The sequence below is a fragment of the Mustela lutreola genome, chromosome 9, assembly GCF_030435805.1.
Source record: "Mustela lutreola isolate mMusLut2 chromosome 9, mMusLut2.pri, whole genome shotgun sequence".
Taxonomy (NCBI): Eukaryota; Metazoa; Chordata; class Mammalia; order Carnivora; family Mustelidae; genus Mustela; species Mustela lutreola.
The window spans coordinates 66,773,540-66,792,972 of NC_081298.1; the positions used below are offsets into that span (position 1 = coordinate 66,773,540).

The following is a 19,433-nucleotide window of genomic DNA, read 5'->3' on the forward strand; positions in this document are numbered from 1 at the left end:
CCCAGACCCATACCTTCACCCCCCCCAGGCACAACCACACACACATACACACACATGCACAAACACACAGGTAGGAAAGAAAGCCCGGCCATGGAACACACACTCCCGGGCCCCCACCTGTCGTCACAGTAAGTGAACTTCATGTCCATGCTGTGGCGGCTGAGGAAGGTCTTGCTGTCCAGGGGGATGTCCATGTGTGACGGGTGCTGGATGGGCTCGCACATGAGGATGAGGCAGGACAGCAAGGGCTCCTTGTAGCTGCAGAGACCGCCGTGAGGGGGGCAGCTGCTGTATACCTTCACCTGGCCAGTGCAGTGCAAGACCTGGAGACCAGCCATGGAGGGTCAGACACAGACCAAAGAGAGTGGTCTCGGGGCGGGGGCGGGGGAGGGGACTCCAACCTGGGCCTGATGTCATCCTACCTTCCAGGTGGCTGACTTGAGGTTGACGGTCCGGCCTCTGCTGGTGACGGTACACTTCATCCTCATGAAGAAGTCCCGCTCTGTGGATGTGTCTTTGCTCTTCTTCCCAAAACCAGAACCTGCAGGGGGAAGGGTGGAGGGTGCCGGGTGACCGTGGTTTTAGGTTTGCATTCGGCAGAGGTGCCCTGGGGCCATCTTTGCTGGGAATGTATGGTTTGTTATTTCCTATGGATCTGCTCCCTTAGCACCCGTGGCCTACCATGAATTCTGACCATGATCTTGGCCTAGGGACTAATGTTTTCTCATCTCCGGCTTATTCCCCCAACTGGAGTCTAAGCTCCGAGGGCTATTTCACTGTTTTGTTTCCTCCTGCATCTAGTACATTGCCAGTGCTCACTTGACAGCGGCAAGGCAATGAGGGCCTAGAGGCCATAATCTGGGCACAGCGCTCGTGTGGCAGGCCCATGTTCCTTCCCAGGAAGTCCAAGGGACAGTTTGGGTGAGACCACCGTCCCCTCATGGGGATAACCCTCTCAGATTAGAAAGGTCTCTCAACACCCCTGTTTCATCTTCAGGCCTGTCCGTCATGAACATAATCCTTCAGTACCCAGTCTTCGACCCACCGCAACTGCACTGGGGACACTACGTGTCAGCTTTTCCCTAAAGTGATACGTGTCAAGGCTCAAGAGAGACCTCTGGTCCAAGCCTCCTGGGTCTGGTGAGCAAGTTCACTCTGAGGATGAACTCAACATGGATCAGAGCTTTTCTCGGCCAGAATTAAATAAATCACCAAGGCAAATGACACAGCCTCTTTCCTGATGGGTCTCCCAATGCCTGCTCACTCAGAGCTTTTCCCACTTTCGGTAAAACAGAGTGACCAATGCAGTAGAGTCCCCATTGTCCACGCCTGCACTCTGCCTCCACCACCACCATCTCCAGCCTGGACCTTCCCAGGTATACTCCTGCCCCCCGGCCAGCATCACAGAATAAGCCAGAGCCTTTTCTCCACCCCAAATAGTCACACCCCTCCATAAACCTCTAGAGGGCCATGATTTATTTGACAGATGTATCCCCCAAAAGCTGTGTCAAATGAACTTTGGCTTCTCTGAATCTGTCCCAAACATCTCTAGAGGAGAACCTACCAAATAAGACAATGAAAGTGAGAAAATGAATCTTTTTTTTTTTTTTTAAATTTTAAAGACAGACCATTCTTCCATCATGACTATAAAACCATCTCTCCACAACTTAACGATGTTCCTTCCAGTTTTAATTCTCCCAGGTGGGGTCTGCCTATCATGAAATATTCTTGTATCCTAGGGTCTGGACCTACCCTGAGGACCAGTTCAGGTGCTGGGAGGAACCAGGCTAGCGATACTCGTTTGTGGCCATGGCATGGGTTACTACTGTGGCCTAACTTGCTAACCTCTGGAGTCTCCCCATTCTGCCAGTTGATGAATCTTTCTAAATATTGCTTCAGTCAGATTACCCCAACCCTGCTCAAAAACTTTTCAAAAGCTCCCGTCTGTCTACAGGATAAAGTTCGAGGCCTTCCATCCAGCCTTCAAAGCCTTCCACAATCTGGCTCATGGTCTTATCTTCCTCTTGGTGTTCACACTAACCCTTTGCTTCCAGATCATGAGTCCACTCAGGCCGGTGCCTTCAATGAGGATTGGCTGATTCATGGAGTTTGATCCCGAGCCTTGACACATGGACCAAGAGACCTAACGTTCTACTCAGACAAATATAGTAGAATCGGCTATGAATCATAGAACTTGAGAGCCGGAAGGTCCTAGACTTTGCCTGGTCCAATACCATTCAACTAAAAGGAGAGGTTCTGAGGAACAGGGCAACGCAGTGACCTGGTTCAGGTCTCATGTTTGGACTGAGACTGGGACAGTGGCTGAACTCAGACTGAGAACCAAAGGGCTGAAGAATTTCTGGAGTACAGAAGAGGAGACTTCCTGATTTTTGTAGGTTTCCAGCCCATGCTTTAGGAAGAGATGCAGAAAGTCTGATGACTCCTGCCTCACATAAGAGATGAGATTTCTTGGAAGCACAGAAAAGCCATGAACAGCCCTATGGACTGTCCTCTAAGAGCCAGGTGGCCTGAGGCCTCGAGGCAGGAGAGCAGAGGGGCTGTATAAGAGCTCCAGGTGGAGCAGGGGCTGTCATGCTGCTCTTTTTGAGTTCAGTCTGTCCCAGAGCTGGAAGCACCTGTGTTCGGCAGCGCCTGTGAGAACGAAAGCTGGGCCTTGCAGGCTTGCTGCCGTGGCCTCCACCATTCAGCCGGACAAGCACGCGCCCCCCGCCCCAGTAGCAACAGGTGAGAGATAGAAAAGGAGATGGACAGACATGGGCATGATGTGCTCAGGACCATGCTGGACTCTCTGGTTCAGAAGGGACCATGAAGGTCACTGAGTCCCCCTTCCTCTCAAAGCCTCAGTCCACTTGACAATATCCTCATCCATGCATTTGCCTGAAGGTCCCCAGAGACAAGAGATGGATGCAACAGCTCCAATGGTCCTTGCAAAGTGCTTTCTGCTTATGTGGCCCTCCCATCCACAATCATCTGCTGGTTACCCCCTACCCGCCCCCGGCCCCCCGCAACAGGTAGGGTATAGTGTATGAGATCTCGTCAATCTCTTCTCCATCAAAAACTATTGTGGGTCTTATCACCAGTTGTGGGACTTATCCTGCTGTGGGTGTTATCACCAGGGGACCAGATTCATTCCTTGGCTCCCAGGGTATCTAGGTTCCAAAGGTGTCCCCAGTGAGTCACATGTGCCTCCTGATAATCATCACCTTGTGTACTTCCCTCCTACTCTGAGCAGGCATTGGCTTATAACTCCCTCTTAACAACAGAAAGAGGCAAAGGGATGTTGGGCCAGTCCCAGGACTCAGCCTTCGGAAAGTCTGGCAGCCTCTACTTTTGCACTTTGGGAGCCCTGAGTGGACATGTCAGAGGTCTGGAGAGGGAGGGGCTCTGGGACTCCATGGAGTGAGAGGGAGATCCAGCGCCCCCAGCAGCAGAGTCCCAGCCTCCAACTATGGGCCGTAAGGTCCCAGAGGTGCTGGGGAGCCATCGTAGTCATTCCACTTTGTACGGTCCCCAGACAATGGCAGCCTTGCTGATACCACTTGGAACAAAAGAACCGCCCACAGAACCCATAGAATCATGATGGGTAATAAAATGATCATTTAGGTCACCATGTTTTGGGTGGTTTTTTTTACACAATGATAGACAAGAGCAATCAGTTTCGTGAACATTTGGGCAGAGATGAGTGTACTGGTTTGGGTGATGCCATCTGGCAGAGACGCTGGCCTCTCAGGTGTTGAGACCTAACCCAGAGGACTGCCTTCCTCGCATGGCATCGGGCACCATGGAGGGCCAGCTGGAGACGGTTCTGAGTACAAGTCCTTCCGGGGTCTTCCATCTCATGCCACAAGCTCTGCTGGATCTTTTATGGACGCCAGTTATTTTCTGGATCATGAGGACTCTGATCATCAACCCTATGTTTATAGACAAAAAGAATGCAGAGCCCCTTCCCAGGTGGTGTAAGAGGGAAGGAAACACACAGCAAGAATACTTTACCACTTTTGAGACTCAGGTTCTCACGAATCTCCTCATGGTCACAGGGATGAGTGAAGTCAAAGATACTGTGTCCTGTGAGCTCCACCTGTTCCAAAAACAAAGTTGGGCTTCATTATTCCCGCTGCTGCAGAAGTCTCCAGGAAGCAGCTGAGCCACCTTCCAGGCTGGGAGACAGGGAGCAGACTGAAGTAGGTCTTTTGCATCCCAAACCAGAGCTGTCCACAGACACGCGGACTAAACAAAGGACCGCTGCTGCTGACAGAGGCTTGATTCCCAAGGGCTGCTTTGTTAATCTAGCGGACAGAGCTGTCCACCAGCAAGGCTTGCCCCAACACCAGAGGCTGGGACTGCATTCCTGAGGCTTGTAGCTTGAGGTCAGAGAGAAACAGGGTGGGCCCAGGCAGGGAGAGGTCAGGAGGAATGTGACCAGAACCCTCTACTCATGTTTACCCCAAATGGAAACATTTTCCCTTTCTGAAAGAGCCAGAGGAGGAAGTCACCTGTGTGAGTCCCATGAACTTGCTGATGTTTTCCGACAGAAAGATCATGTCGCCATCTTGGGTCACGACGGCAATGAAACCCTCCAGGGCTTTCAGGTACAAGTTGTCCATCTGTTGGTTAGCTTCAGGCTCAGACTCACTTTCAGAACAAACTGGAAAGAGAAGGGGGGTCAGATGGCTTACAGGAATGTGGGACTAAGACAGATGTGACTGGCAGAAGACCCTCTGCCAGAGACACGTCAAAAGCATTACGTGGACTTTTCCGGAAATGCACACTGGCAGTCTAAGTGTCTGGCGCCTGCCCAAGCGGCGGATACCTGATAAGCGCCACGACACAGAGGATACCCTGAAGGGGCTGTGCAGGCAGTGAGGCTGTCGTGGCAGCATACTGCTGGGACTAGAGGTCATGGATGTGACGGCAGTCACAGTAGTACGAGGAAGCGTAGCCTTCACCTCTCACACACACTGAGCAACGACTGCACATCAGGTACAGCCCTGAAGCCAGTATATGATCTCTGTGGTGCCTGTGAGGTAGGTGCTATTCTTTGTCTCGTCTCATAGACGAGGCTTAGAGACACGCAGACGGTCCTTTGCCTGAGGCTGTAAAGACTCTGGTTCGCGGGCTCCGGCAGCTGAATCCAGCAGATACACTCCTAACCATTAATGGGCTTTGGAGTCAAACAGACAAGGTTCTATTCCTCTTAATTGGCTACGCCTTTGGCCACTGACCTCTTTGAACACCAGTTTCCTCAACAGCCCAGTGGAAATAATAATTTCCAACTTTTTGAGTCATAAGGATTAAATAAGTATTTATAATGCCGCAAACACTACCAGTCATGGTGGGTTTTCTTCCCCTCTGCTCCCTCTAGGACACCGTTGCTGCCCTAAAGGTGCTGAGAGCCTAGACAGGGGATGTGCAGCACACAGAGCCCCAAATCTAAGTTTGAGACTCGGGAGCAGAGCTGCTGGTAACAGAAGAGGAGGGGAGACAGTAAGTGCTCATGAGCTCAGAGGAAGAGGGGGTCTCTTTGATGTGGCCAGAGACACCTGTTCCACAAAAGGGCATTTGAAGAGGCTCATAAATCACAGGCACTCACTCTGTGAAGCCAAAGAACTTTCTGGGCCAGGTTGGGCTGGGCAGACACCAGGCAGACATGGAGGTGCTAGAGCCTGGAGCAACCTCCCTCCCCAGGGACTCAGGAGACCCCCTATCTGGCCAAAGGGGAGCTCCATTCCCCAGACTCGGTAACCAGGCTGTTGAGGTGGGTATGGCGTTCCAGAGCAGCAGCATCTCAGAGCACTGCTTTCCGGAGAATCGCCTGGCAAAGGCATGCGGATGGTTTGCAGAGAGACAGTAAAGACTAGAGGGGCAAGAACCACATGAGGGGGCCACTGTGCTCATGGCAGGCTGGAGAAGCATTTGCTGGGGACCACCTGGGGAACCCACCCCCCAACCGACCACTGTGAGTAGCCCTAGTCTCTCAAGTACACTTCTGCCAGCTGCCCCAGAGCAGATCAAATGTAGACTCAGCTCTTGTCCCAAACAAAGTGCTCAGGCCCCAGGCCCTTGGCTGTTGTCACCACCACATTACTTAACTCCAAACATACTTTTATTAAAAAATTTGCATTCCTCCAGTACAAACATCATGCCAAGCAGACCTCATTTAACTTATAGAATAAGGGAAACAGAGAGTAATTTGTCTGTTATAAAAGTTAGTATTTACTTAACTAAAAGGCATCTTCCAACCTAAGACTATTCTAAGGAATGTAAAATACAATTAGATTTCTGGGCCACTTGGGAAAAAAAAAATGCATGGATACGGTGAAATGAGGTCCAAGGGCCTCTCTGCGAGGGCACCGGGTTTATTTGGTTCTCTTTTCCCTTGAGCCCCTAAATTTAAGCTCTGGGCTATATGCTGTTATTCCTCATGAAGAACAAATCCAAATTAGGAGAGGTCTCTACCAAAGGTCTTCAGTGGCACCACTGGGGACCAGCCACCTTCAGGACATGGGATCAGCAAATGTGCCAGGGTCACAGAGGAACAGAGCGGGCCCATCCAGGGATGGGCTTGCCTTTAGAGCCAAGAGTTGGGCTACAGAGAGTAGTATCCTGGTGACTTCCTTTCCATTTTGCTAAAATGGTAGAACAAAGGAGGGAAATTCTTTCCTCTTCACACCCTCGCTAGCTTCTGGGAAGGGAGACCATCTGGGGATGGCCTTATGCCACACACATCCCCACACTTGATCCCTGCTCAGGGTTTCTGCCAACTAACTAGTCAGCAGAACTTTTGACGAGCCCAAGTTCTGGTGGCAGTGTGGCCGCTGCCAATATTGGTGCTTCAGCTAACGGCCATATTTAAATAGGGGTTTTAGGATGTAGGTAATGTAACTCAGTGCTTTCACGGTTGAGCGTGTACCAGCATCCCCTGCAGGGCTCGCTAAAGCAAGGATTTTGGGGTCTGGGGCTACTGCATAACTCATGGGCCCAGCGGGGAAATGTGGGGCCTCTTGTTAAAAATTTAACCATGTCCAGGGCTCTTCTGAGTGTGGAGCCCTGTGGGACTGCACAGGTCACACATTCAAGAAGCTGGCCTGGGATGAGCTCTTGCCCAGAGTCCCTGATTCAGTAGGTCTCAGATGCGGGCTGAGAATCTGCTTTTCTAACAAGTTCTCAGGTGATGAGGACGCTGCTAGGACCACAGACTAAGAATCACTGCCGTAACTCAAGCTCCTACGAGTGACTCTCAATGCTGAGAAAATCCAACTGTTTTGGTAGATGGTGACCTACTTTGGGGATGGGTGAGCAGAGGTTTCCAGAACCATCAAATCACACCAGATAGGTGACCACCTTCTCTAGACAGCAAGGGCCAACCCCGTGAGTTCTGCCCTGTTGAGATTTTTTTTTCTCTTCAATTTCTTTGATGTCAGTGGCAACACTGACCTCAAAATTTGGTATAATCCCGAGACAACCCTGTTTGGGTTAACTAGGCCCAGAGAAAATAGTTCTGCTTAAAATTTCCTGTTTTTAACTGTTCTAACCCAGCCAAACTGGTTTCCATCCATGCCCAGTACACTTGCTTCCAGGAGGTGGCGAATTGGCAAGAGCAGCTGGCCAGCTGGCCTCTGGGAGGAAGGGAGAGGGGTGCTCAGGGACCACGAATGGAAACAGAACATCTTGGAACTGAAGTCACAATGGCTAGAGGTCCAGGAAGCCAGAGGGCCGGCCCCGAGGGACCCCTGGGACAACCTGGCCTCTTTCCTCTATGGAACTCTTTGCTCCCACAGCACCTGCTTTTCGTCCTGGGGATACTGAAGCTTCCTGGCCAGCTCGCAGTCAGCTTGGAGCCGAGGGTGGAAACGGCAGGGCCGGAGGCAGATCCTCACCCTAGTGGCCAGGGGTGCATGCCTATCCCCCTCTGCTCCTCTCCTGCTCTTTCTGGGAGCATTAGTTCTTCATTAGTCTCCAGCTCCGTGTCAGGCACCTAGAAAGCTCACTTATTTACTATGCTGTCGCCATACCCCGACGACGTGTCTGCCCTGCGCAGGGCACAAAGCAGGACATCAGTCGGGCCATCTGTCAACAAGTGTCCCTATGTGCTCAGCCCCGTCCTAGGGAGAATCAGGGATACGGAAGGGTATAAAAGCCATCTTTTCGCTCAAGGAATCCATAGACCAGTGCGGAAGACAAGGTTAGACCACCATAAGCTTACACAACAATCCAGAAGAAACCTGTGGTGCTAAATAAAGAAGGGCCCACAGCAGATGCCCGAGAAGCCTCCAGGGGTCTCCAAATCGCTGTGGGCTCTAGGTCTCAGTTACTTGCTTCCCAGGACCCGTCAGGGTCCGGCCCCCCAGAAGAGGGGCGGGCCGTCGGAATCAGAGGCGCTGTGCTATGACCAAGCATGCTCAGCCTGGGGAGCACAACAAGATTCTTTAATGCTAACAATAGCCCCAGTAAACAGGCTTTGATGACGACTCCCCACAGCCAGGATATGCGCGGGCTGGGGTTTCGGAGCACTTTTTCCGGAGCAGTACTCATTTCCTTCAGGCGGCACCACCCATGCGGGGCGGGACCCCACGGGCAGCAGGAGCCGGGCGTCTGGGGTGAGCGGGCAGGCCAGCGGGGCAGCAGGGGAGAACACTCCGGACCAGGTCTCAGAGACCAGACTGTGTGAAGGCCCTGGATCGGTCCGGATCGGTCTTTATTCCGGCAGACCGGCCTTCCTCTTTGTCTCCTCCCTAACAAGTTCTCTGATGTTCTTAAAACCGTGTTGATCTGATCCTCCTGGTTCAGTCGCCACTTAGTTATCATCACAGAGGCTTTCTTTTTGAAACTGACTCCTCACTCCAGCTTTCCCTGCAGACCCCCCACTACCATTACCCGGTAGTAGGCTGGGGAGACCCTCCCATCTTTGGCAGAAGGCACTGTGTTCTACCTGCTGGTTCTGGCCTCCCCAAGGGCCTGGAAAGTCCCACCATTAGAGATTCATTCCTTTGTTCTTTATGTAACTTCTTATCCTATCTTAACCTCTCTGTGTACCCTTCCTTTATAAGATGTAGCACAGGGCTGGGGTCAGCAGACACCTGCTGACTGACCAGACGTTTTTGGTTCATATTAAGGGAGTGATCTGAACAGGGTCAGTATCTCTGGAAGAGACTGTCATTAGCTGCTTTCAGCTGTTAACATCCTGGCATGACTCTGCCTCTCAGCCCCTCTCCAAATAGCACCGGAAAAGGCCATGATTTGGAAGGTGACTGGGGCAAAGCATGAATGGATTGATTCCTTCATGCTAATGCATCAGTAATAAAGCTGACATTTTTCTTTCGAAAACTTGCTACACGAGGACCTCTGGCAATCATGTAAAAATCATTTGATTTCCCCATATCTGAGTGTGAGGAAGCCAAAAATCAATTTTATCATGAAAAACGCATTTTGTGTATTTCCTGCTGTCTCAGGCCCTCTGAATGCAGAAGTGATCCTCATCTGGTCGTGGCTTGTGGGGCTCATCTTGAAAGAGGATTTAAGACAATCAAGCGGTATTTCCACCGATGTGTTCCCGTCAGAGTGTGTTCTGTTCTCTGCCCAACGTGGAAGCTAATATCATAAAGCCATTGTTTCAGTTTGCTTCCTGTGATACGAATCTCAGTCGGCCGCCCCGACTCCCAGCTTGGATTTCTCAGCGCTGAGATTTCCTCTCCCACATTCCCACACAGAACAGCCTACTGTGAAAATCAAAGGGCAGCGTGTTACTAAGTAAAGAAGAAACTTTTCTAAAGCAAAACCTGGTCTTTTTTAGCCTTTTGAACTCTGAGGTATGCAACCAACTATTTCCTATTTTACAGTGAGCCAACCCTGGTGCTCACCTTTGTTAGAAATGCTTCCGTGAGGAATCTGTGGTTTGTTTTGACTTGGAAAAACTTGGCCACTCCGCATTTCGATAGGCCCGGCTGACGGTGGGTAAGAGGACAGCGCAAGTGTGGGTTTCCACTGGGTTCCCGCTGACATCATTTCTCCAGAAGCCTATACTTAGTATAAATCAATCTGCTTATTCATCACAACCTCTATTTCTAAGCTGTCACTTACAGAGAGCCTCAGATGTGGCAGGCAAGAGGATAAGGACTTTTCCCGCCACTTCTCTCCATCCTCAAATAGCACTTCAGGGGAAGGACTGGGATCACTCGTGTGCGGATGAGAAAGGAAAGCGGGGAGGCAGTGAAGAGATTCTCACAAGCTTGTAAAGAAGGCCCTGCGGCTGAGTCCCCAGGGGGGTCTATCTGCCCATACATCCTGTACTCCTTTCCACTGGATTGCTTATTTTGAAAAAGCAAAATGTGATTTAAGAAAAATAAATAAATAAAGACCCGAGCTCACATACAATTCTTGAAAATGATCTCCACACTTGGTCTAAAGAATGTGCAGCACGACCGGAAGAGAAGGCAGAGAAAGGGGGTGTTGAAAAGCCATCCGTGTCCTCCTCCTGCCCTAGATGATGTGTGTTTTATGAGAGTGGCTCCCTCAAGGGCACCAGGACCAGAGGGACAATTGTAGACCCTTCTTATCCTTTTCCGTCATTTTCCTCCTCAGGACAGAGAGGACCAGGGCGGACATGCTGAGGCTCTGGTCAGTTTGGGGCCAAGCCCGGCCAGAGGGCCAGCAGTTGGTGCCCATGACTTACAATAGCACCTGAGCAGGGGTGTGTGCTATCTCTCTGTGGTCCTATCTCTTGGGGTAGGGCTGGCACGTGGGGGGCTCACGCCAGCACAAGGCAGGCAGACATGCTCTGGGGACCCAGCCTCTGATCTGCAGCCATCTCCAAGCCAACCTAGGAACCACTGAGAAGGATGATTATGTGGGGGAGAGCTTGGAAACCAAGAGAAAGGATGCAGACAGCTCACTCTACGTGTGAGGACCATATCTGCACTTCACTGATCCGGGCTGGCCCCCAGATGCCTCTGCTCCACTTTGGTCCTCTTACCAAGGAAGAACCCTCCTCTGCCCTCCACACCGAGCCCTCATCAACATCTTTGCCTGACCAGGTCTGCGGGATGCTCCTGCCCTCCCACAACTGTCTTTCCCATAGATGCAGATTTGAAAGAACTTGCATTCCAGGTGCAGACTCACCGCGTGCTAAGTGTGTGACTTTGAGCAACCTTCACCTACTTCTACCTCACTTGTCCTCTTTCTCCAATGTTCCAAAAGTCCAAGTTCAATCACAGAGGTGCTCCCAGATGCACAAATTACTCCTTTTGGGGTCTCTGTCGGTGGGGATATGGGGCTTGGGCTGGAAGGAGGCAATGATTTACCCAAAGGCATTCCTGTCTAAAGAGAATTGCAAGTATCGTAACAGGGAAGTTGAAGAGATGTTTCTGAGTGTGGGGAAAGGGTCTCTGTCTAGTCCTTAATTCCTCCACTGCAGGCTCTTTGTTTATGCAAAGAGGATTCTCACCCTACCAGACACTGCCCTCACCTGTCCAGAAAGAGAAGCCTCTTTAAAGAGAGAGGTACACATGTGCCCTCTGATGGTGCCTCCAGGCCACTGTTCCCTACTTCAGTCGCATCTGTGACAAACCTGCCATTCTCTGGCATTGTTTCTCTGAAAGAATTTATAGAGCGTGTCTTTGCCCTTGGTTCTCCCCCTCCGGTCTGCTCAGTTCTGAGACTCTTTACATGGGCAGTACAGAGTTAGCCCTCCGACCCTTGGAGCTCAGTGGGTCTTTCTTTCCCCATATCCTTCCTGTGCTCCAGGACCCAGAATAGCACACGCTGGTCTGGCCTCCCCACCTCACACTGGAGTCCCTCTGCTCTGGGTTTCTTTCCCAGAATAGCCACTTCATAACAGGATGGCAGAGCCGACCAGCTCCAAGGCATCAGGCTCACTCAGGAAAAGCAAAACCAACCACAAAAGAATCTTCCCTGCCTGCCTGCCTCCCTCGGGCTCCCCGGCTGGGACACGGCCACCTGCCACGTGGAAGAGGCGCTCCCTGCCGCCTAGTTTCCTTATGAAACCGACAGACCCGATGGGACTGTCACATACGATCTGAAACTGGAAAACTCCCCAGGCTGCTTCTTTCTGGTCAGGACTAACAGGAAATGGTTTTTTGAAGACTGTGAACTCTGAGGGGGAAAAAAAATAGGAAAAAAAAAAAAAAAAAAAAAAAAAAAAAAGAAAAGTTTTGTGAACTTGAGAGTCACTGTGATACCAGGGAGGGTCGGAATTTTTAGCAGGTTCTGTGGGGAGGCTGTTCCCCACCCAGGACTCCGCAGTGTGAGGGAATGTGGCCGGGGCAGGGGCGGCGCAGACCTGGCCTCCTCTCCTTCTCACAGATGCCCCGTGCGGTAAGTGCTTTTAACCCCTTTTTGCAGGCGAGGAAACCGAGAGCAGAGACATCACGTGCTTTGTCAAGCACACCGGCTAGTAAGAGGGGAAAGGGCGCAGGGGCACACTGCTGCCTTTCTGGAGAAGGTAGCTGGAAGATGACAGGTGCTTCCTGAAGGCATGCTCCGCAGTGGAGTGTGGGCCTGGAGGCGGCTGGTCAAGGAGGAAACTGGTGGAAGGGCCTCCTGTCCAGCCCCGATTGCCCTCCTCAGCTTCTGGGTGCCTATCCACTCCCTTGGTCCCGTCCCTGCTCTGCACCCCATGGCCCTATTTATTATAAAGATCACTGCCAGCAAGGAGGGGTTCAGAATGAGGGAACGAAGCTCCAGTGGTGGCCTCCACGTGGATGGAGGCTCCACAGAGCCCTTCCCAGGGCATTCCCCATGCCCGCAGCATGAGGGAGCCTCCCGCCGGCAAGCGCGCGCTGGTCAGGTAGTCACTGTCACCGGCACCAGTGGGTGGTGACTGTCGGGCTCACCTGAGGACAGGAGCTTGTGGGTGCGCAGGAAACTGATGGCCAGGCGCATGATGGAGGCTTTGTCCAGGTGGGAGCTCACACTGTGCGGCAGGGGCAGCTCGTGGGCCAGTTCATAGAAGACTTCTGTCTCTTTGCTCCGCCGGCACCTGGCGGCATCTCGGGACTTCTCCTTTCTCCTCTCCGAGCTACTCCTGAATGCAGAGGGGAAGGGTCAGTTCCTGAAATGTCACTGTCATCCTCTCACACGCCAGGTCAAGACATCCCCGGGACCCCAGACCGTGGTGCAGCCAGACCCTCCTGCAGAGCTGATGCGGCCCCCACCTGTGGTCCAGCACACGCAGCCTCTGCTCTCAGTCAGCAGCCCTGCCTTCGCGTGTGTTTGTGCTCTGAACTGCCTCCCTCCTCTTGCACCCGTGTTGCCCGGACCCGGGCTTTGTGTGCAGGGGCTTGGAACACGGACTTGCCGACTCATCAGCTGGCAATGCCTGCGACTTGGCCCTGGGTTACTGGAGGACTGGAGCGAGGACCCCGGGATGGTGAGGGAAGTGTGAGGAGGCTGTGGCCACTGGCCCAGGAGGCTGTATCAGAGGCCCAGGAGGCTGTATCAGAGGCCCTGGAGAACGAGCTGAAAAACTGCTTCCAGGTCCTCTTTCTGGATAAAATGCACTTAGGAAACGGGAAGCCCAGGACTGGACCTTAGGTCCCATTTGGTATCAGAGAGTGATCGCCACAGTGAAAACTGGAAAGGCCATTAGAGCCCAAGCCCAAGAAGAAACAGTGAGCAGACATCTGTCAGTCTGTTGTCCCACATAGCACAGCTGGCGAGGGTTAAAAAGGAGTGAGTGCAAACACGTTTTCTCTCTCCTCCTGCCAGCATAGGTCAGCAGCCTGTCTCACGGTTGCTTTCCTCCTCTTTGCAGTACAGAAGGAAAGATGACACACACCCAAACCTGCCTCTTGCAGGAAACTCTAAAGAAATTCTTCTAAATCTTCTCACAAAGCCTATGTCGTTAAGTCCTAACACAAGCAGGTTCAAAAGCCAGCCTGCCTGGATTGAAATTGTAACTTCTCCACTCATTTTGGCTCTGTACACGTCAGCTACGTGAACTGCTCAGACTCTGTTTTTTCTCATCTGTGTAATGGTCATAATAGTACTTATAATATATATAATAACAAAATTATTGTGAGGATTGGATATAATTTATTTAAAATCTTTACATAGGTATATCCCAACTTTACGCTAGGAATGTTAGCTAATATTAATAACAAATCTGTCCATGAAAAAAAATGATCACAAGTAAAAATGATTTTACTAAAGAGTATGGTATAACCTATTTTCATAGAAACATAAGTATTCTACATAATACATCTTATCGATTATATAAGAAAAGGTCTAGAGATAGCGTAAAAGGAAAATAACCATTATTCTTACAGCCATTCATATATAGTGTTTACTGTATTTCAGGAGCTGTTTTAAGCACCACTGCATTAGCTTCCTATATTCTCACACCTGTCCTTAGAAGCAGTATGATGGTTATCTCTGATTCACAGATGAGGAAACAGAGGCACAGAGGAGAGGTGATTCACCTGCAGCCCTTGGGCACGTAAGTGGGGAAGTGGCTTTGCGCCAGGCCAGTGGGTCCCAGAATGAGACTTTTTATCCATCAGTAATGCGAGGGGGGGTTATTATTATTTTTTTCTAGTAGTTGTCTGTATTTTCTTATGTTTCTATAAATAACCTGTATTTCTTGTTTAATAAATTTTTTTTTATGTATTTTTCAATAAACTGTCCAATGCAGTTCTCAAGGCCGCCCCTGACCAGCTCCAGCTTGCTGCCTCAGTCCGCCCTTCTGAGATTTCCAAAGTTAGTCGTGGCTTCTCCTTCCGTTTGGTTTTGCAGCCTAATATTTGGCTGGAAGATTAGTACTTGGGGATTCACAGAATGTTGACATGCTTCTCAAAACCCTCAAGATTTGGGGCAGAGGGACTGTTTCACTTTACAACATGCTTCATTTTTTTTTTTTTTTTTAATGGGCCCTCCAGCTCCCTGGATGGATTACACACCATACACTCAGATTGTGGGAAGACTGTTGATGGGCAGGGAGACCCTTTAGAAAAATTGTGAAATGAGTGAAATCGTTTTTTTCCTGTCCCCTCTCCCCTTGCTGTTTCCTTTCCCAAACTTCTGTCTCCTCTGCTCTCCCCACATCCATTCTCGGAACCCTCGCCCTGTACCGGCCAGTACTCCACCATCTGCACTCTCTCGGAGCCTCCTAGTTGTAACAGTAGTTTGTACAGGAGTCCCTCCCATTTGTATTGGAATCCTGACCTCTGACCTTGGAGCACAAGCAGCTGTTCTAGCTCGCAGATGTCAGGGCACAGGGAAGGAGGCTGGGAGGGGACGGGACACCAAAATGTACACTTCATTCCTGTCTGTCTGGAGAGCAGGTAAGGGAGAGCCAGCGTCTTCCAGATGCTGGATTCCCTTCACTAGCACCAACTATGCTCCCCAACAAAAGCATCATCAGCACCTGACCAGTTATTAGAGCACCTAGGTAAAGCTATCCTGGGCAAAAAGGATCACCAGCAGAGGCTGCGACATGAATGCCAATGTCTGCAGGTACAGTTCCCCTTTGCTGTTGCCCCTCACTTGGAGTGCAAGGACAGACAAGGCAGAGAGGAAGAGCCGGGTCAGGGGAAAGGCAGGCTGCAGTCAATGCTCTGTCTGGCAATGGCATTCGAGACTTGGCACCTACCATGTTTCCTCGACCATGGAGAAGTTTATTCCCACCTACTTTTGTGCCTCAACACTGCACCAAGGACCTTACATATATGACATTATAATCCTAATGATAATATGGTAGGTGTGGAGGGCACAGTTCGCACATGTGGAAACAGAGGCTCAGATGAGATGTCTGACTTGCCCAAGGTCACAAAGTCAATGCCTAGTCAATGCCTGCTTGCCTTGGAGAGCACGTGGTCAGTGGGCAGACACCAAGAGGTTCTGAGACACATGGGTGCTCCATGTCTAATTCCACCTTCACAGCCTGCGTGTAAGATGGGCAAGACCGGCATTGCTCTTGCCCGCATTTCACAGATCTGCAAACTGAGGCCAGACCAGGCTAAGTTACTCACCCAGGACAATCCAGCTAATCAGTGACTACGTGAGGGCTAGAATGCATCTCTTCCTAGGCCAATAATATTCTTTCCACTGCTTAACCCCAGGAGACAGAGGTGTTAGCAAGAAATAAAGAAACCACAACATCTCATCATTTAGAAAAAGAAAGACTGAGAATCTCACACAGCCTCTTAACTTCAAAAGCCATGAGCTCCATTTTAGCTACCTTGTTTTTATAGCTGCACTCGGGGGCTAACAGGACTTTAATTGGATTATCCAGTTACCTTGACACAGCCCGAAGATATCTGATATCTTACGTGGACTCCTGGAAGAAAAAAAATGTCTAACACTGCTCTCATTTATTTAGCAACACTGAACACTAACACCAAGGGTGACAGTAAGACCTTCCTAACTGATGCACACACAGCTTCCTCCGGCAGTTTACCACAGATCGGGCCTCTTCGCAAGTAGGAAAGGAGGCTGGAAGTCAGGAGGACTGGTGTTTTCATGTGCTGGCCACAGGACGAGCTAGCCATCCGATGTGGGCGAGAGAATACATTCTCTGTGCCCTGAAATCCTTGTGTGTAAAATGGGAGAGACTCATGTCTTATTTGTCAGGATCAAAGGAGATGAGTGTACAAGGGCTAGAAGGACTCGGAAGCTCTCCACTGAGGAAAACTGTCGTGACATCTGGCAAATCTGAGTGTCAGTCACATTCAGAGTTTTACTCGAACAGCTGCTCTTCATCGCCAAATCAATGTTGTCCCAGGGCTAGAGGCATCCCTGAGGGTCGGGCTGATCATGACGAGTTTGTGTTAGATTGCTGAAGCTTCTCAGGTCAATGAGGCTTCATTTCCAAAAATACTTGCACTTTATTTTCTCTCCCTAGATAGGTCCTAGAACTGCCTGCAATAGACCAGCATTTGGGGGGGTGGGGTAGGGGCGGGCAATTCTAGACATGGCACTTTAGAATTCTCTGGTTTTTTTGTTTTTAATTTATTTTTTTATTTATTTTCAGCATAACAGTATTCATTATTTTTGCACCACACCCAGTGCTCCATGCAATCCGTGCCCTCTCTAATACCTACCACCTGGTACCCCGACCTCCCACCCTCCACCCCTTCAAACCCCTCAGATTGTTTTTCAGAGTCCATAGTCTCTCATGGTTCAGCTCCCCTTCCAATTTCCCCCAACTCCCTTCTCCTCTCTATTTCCCCATGTCCTCCATGCTATTTGTTATGCTCCACTCTGGTTTCTCATAAAAGCATGGTTTATCATAAGTTTTCGAAATCATCAGAAAAGACTCAAATTTGTTTCTTACTCTAAATTGCTGATTCTATAAAGTGGCTACTCCTGACTTTCTAGGTGGCTCTCCTGCAACCACAGGGCGGTCCCGGGTGCACAGTATTTGTTGTATGGGACACACAGCATAAATGGGGCTCTGGCTAACGGTATCCTCCTTGCAGACCCAGAAGCATTTATCCAACTCCATGTTGGGCCCCGTGCAACAGCATGGCAGATATGCTGCCCCCCGCTTATGAGGAGTAGACAGTCTGGTTGGGGAGCCAACAACCTGAAACACCTCCATTAACCACGGAATTAAGCATGGACAATAAACAGCGCACATGGTTAAGATAAGAAACGAGTCAGTAGGAGCAAGGTCACGGAAAGCTACACAGGGAGACAGGATTTCAGCTGATCCCAGAAGGGACACCACCCTTCCATCGCTTGAGGGTCAGAATCCACTTTCTCCCCTGCGTGTGTGCTATCTCATTTGCTTCTCATAACAGCCCCGAGGGATAGGAACTAGTATCCCCACTTAATAGATGAAGAGGCCGAGATTTAGAGAGATCCAGTAACTTGATAAGAGACATTGTCTCCAGCTGAATTCTTCTGGGTCCAAGATCAAAGATTTTCCCACTGGCAGCAAGGAAACTGCTGTTGACTGTGCGCCTCTGATATGCTGTGTGCTCTGTCAGACACCTGCCCACAAACTGGGTGCTCACAGACACCATGGGAGAAAGGGAGGTTAAGATTTGAAAAGGACACAGTGACATAAAGATTCTCTGCCCTTAAGTGAGCACCACTCAGCTTGGAATCTCTGCAGCAGGACTGAGGCACTCTGAGTTTGCATGGGGTCCGGGAGGAAGAAGGGGTCAGTGTTGTGGGCCTGAGGGATGCAGCCCTCATCACTGGGGGGCTGGGGTGTGGGCGGGGGGTACGCTAGAGGGGATTCCCTCAAGGCTGCAGGTCCATCTGGTAGGAATGTTCTTCTCCATTGTACAGGTGAGCACATTTCTGTCCTGTTCTTTTACATGCTAATATCTACAAGTTTATACCTGCCCTCCCCAAGATGGAAACTCACACTCTATAACATCTGATCCTAAGGGAAGCAACCACTTAAGGACCAGGCAGCTACTTGGAAGAGAAAACAAAACTGACCTCAAGCTCCAGTGTGTATATGCCACAACTCAGCCAGGAAAGATCTCTGTGTCCAGAGCTTTGTTACCCTACACAGGACTCCTTAACTTCTGTGTCTGGGCTCCAGGCTTGGCTTAAGTTGATAACTGAATCATTATCACCTCTTGGTCAAGATGATCCTGGTTGCCAACTTTCAGGTGAGCACGGCTCGTTATGGGGGTCCCCCAGGATGTCTCTAGCTGCACCAGTGGGGCTGGTTCCTTCTTTAGCTATTCTCCCCTGACTTTCAGCAGGAGCAGGACCAGAGTACCATAACACTAGGCCTGTTAACCCTCTAAGGTTAGCTGGCCTACAAGGAGAAAGGAATTCAACAGATAGGGAGGGAGACTGAAGCTAATTAAGCTAGCAGTCTGTGCAATTCTAAGCTGGTGCCAATTCTTAGGAGGGTGTGAGTAGAGGAAATGAAGGTCAAATGCCACTGGGAGGGGGTCTCATGACTCTTCCGTGAGGCTATGTGGCCGCTGCACAAAGGCCGCCCAAAGGGAGGAGCACACCAGCTTTAGGTCCCAGAGATCAGGGGGAATGACTGGGCCCCCACACCCAGGGGCTGAAAGCTGCCTGGATGGCATCAGAGCAGAGGCAACGTGGGTGCGTCTCAATCCTGGCTGCTCACTTGAGTCACCAGAGGAGCCCTAAAGACGGATGCCTGGGTCGTGCCCTTCCCCCCAGAGTCTGATGTAATAGGGCTGGGGTGCAGCCGGGGCACTGGGGGGGGGGGGGACCTTAAAGCTTGCCATGGGAGGCCTGTGGGCACCCAGGGCTGGGAACCTCGACGGCCAAGCAGGCAGCTTAAAATCAAAAGCTTTGTTTTCTGGTTTTTGTTTTCGATGGAAGGAAAAGGAAACTAGTATTTACGGAGCACTGGGGAGAGGTGCATTTCCTGGACCGCCTCATCTGATCCTCAGTTAAACTCCGCGGCGGTACTGGTCCTCTTCTGCAGAGCCCTGATTCTCAACTTTGGCCTC

At 50.7% G+C, this 19,433-nt stretch overlaps 1 protein-coding gene across 1 annotated transcript in view; it reads right to left on the reverse strand.

Moving 5' to 3' along the window:
• EPAS1 (endothelial PAS domain protein 1) overlaps positions 1 to 19,433 on the reverse strand; it is an 83,003-nt gene that overhangs the window by 22,576 nt on the left and 40,994 nt on the right. The window contains exons 2-6 of the mRNA XM_059134563.1: positions 12,870 to 13,060; positions 4,515 to 4,666; positions 4,015 to 4,099; positions 423 to 541; positions 118 to 323 (exon numbers count right to left, since the gene is read on the reverse strand). Of these exons, the coding sequence (XP_058990546.1) occupies positions 118 to 323; positions 423 to 541; positions 4,015 to 4,099; positions 4,515 to 4,666; positions 12,870 to 13,060 (753 nt within the window). The remainder of the gene's footprint in view (positions 1 to 117; positions 324 to 422; positions 542 to 4,014; positions 4,100 to 4,514; positions 4,667 to 12,869; positions 13,061 to 19,433) is intronic.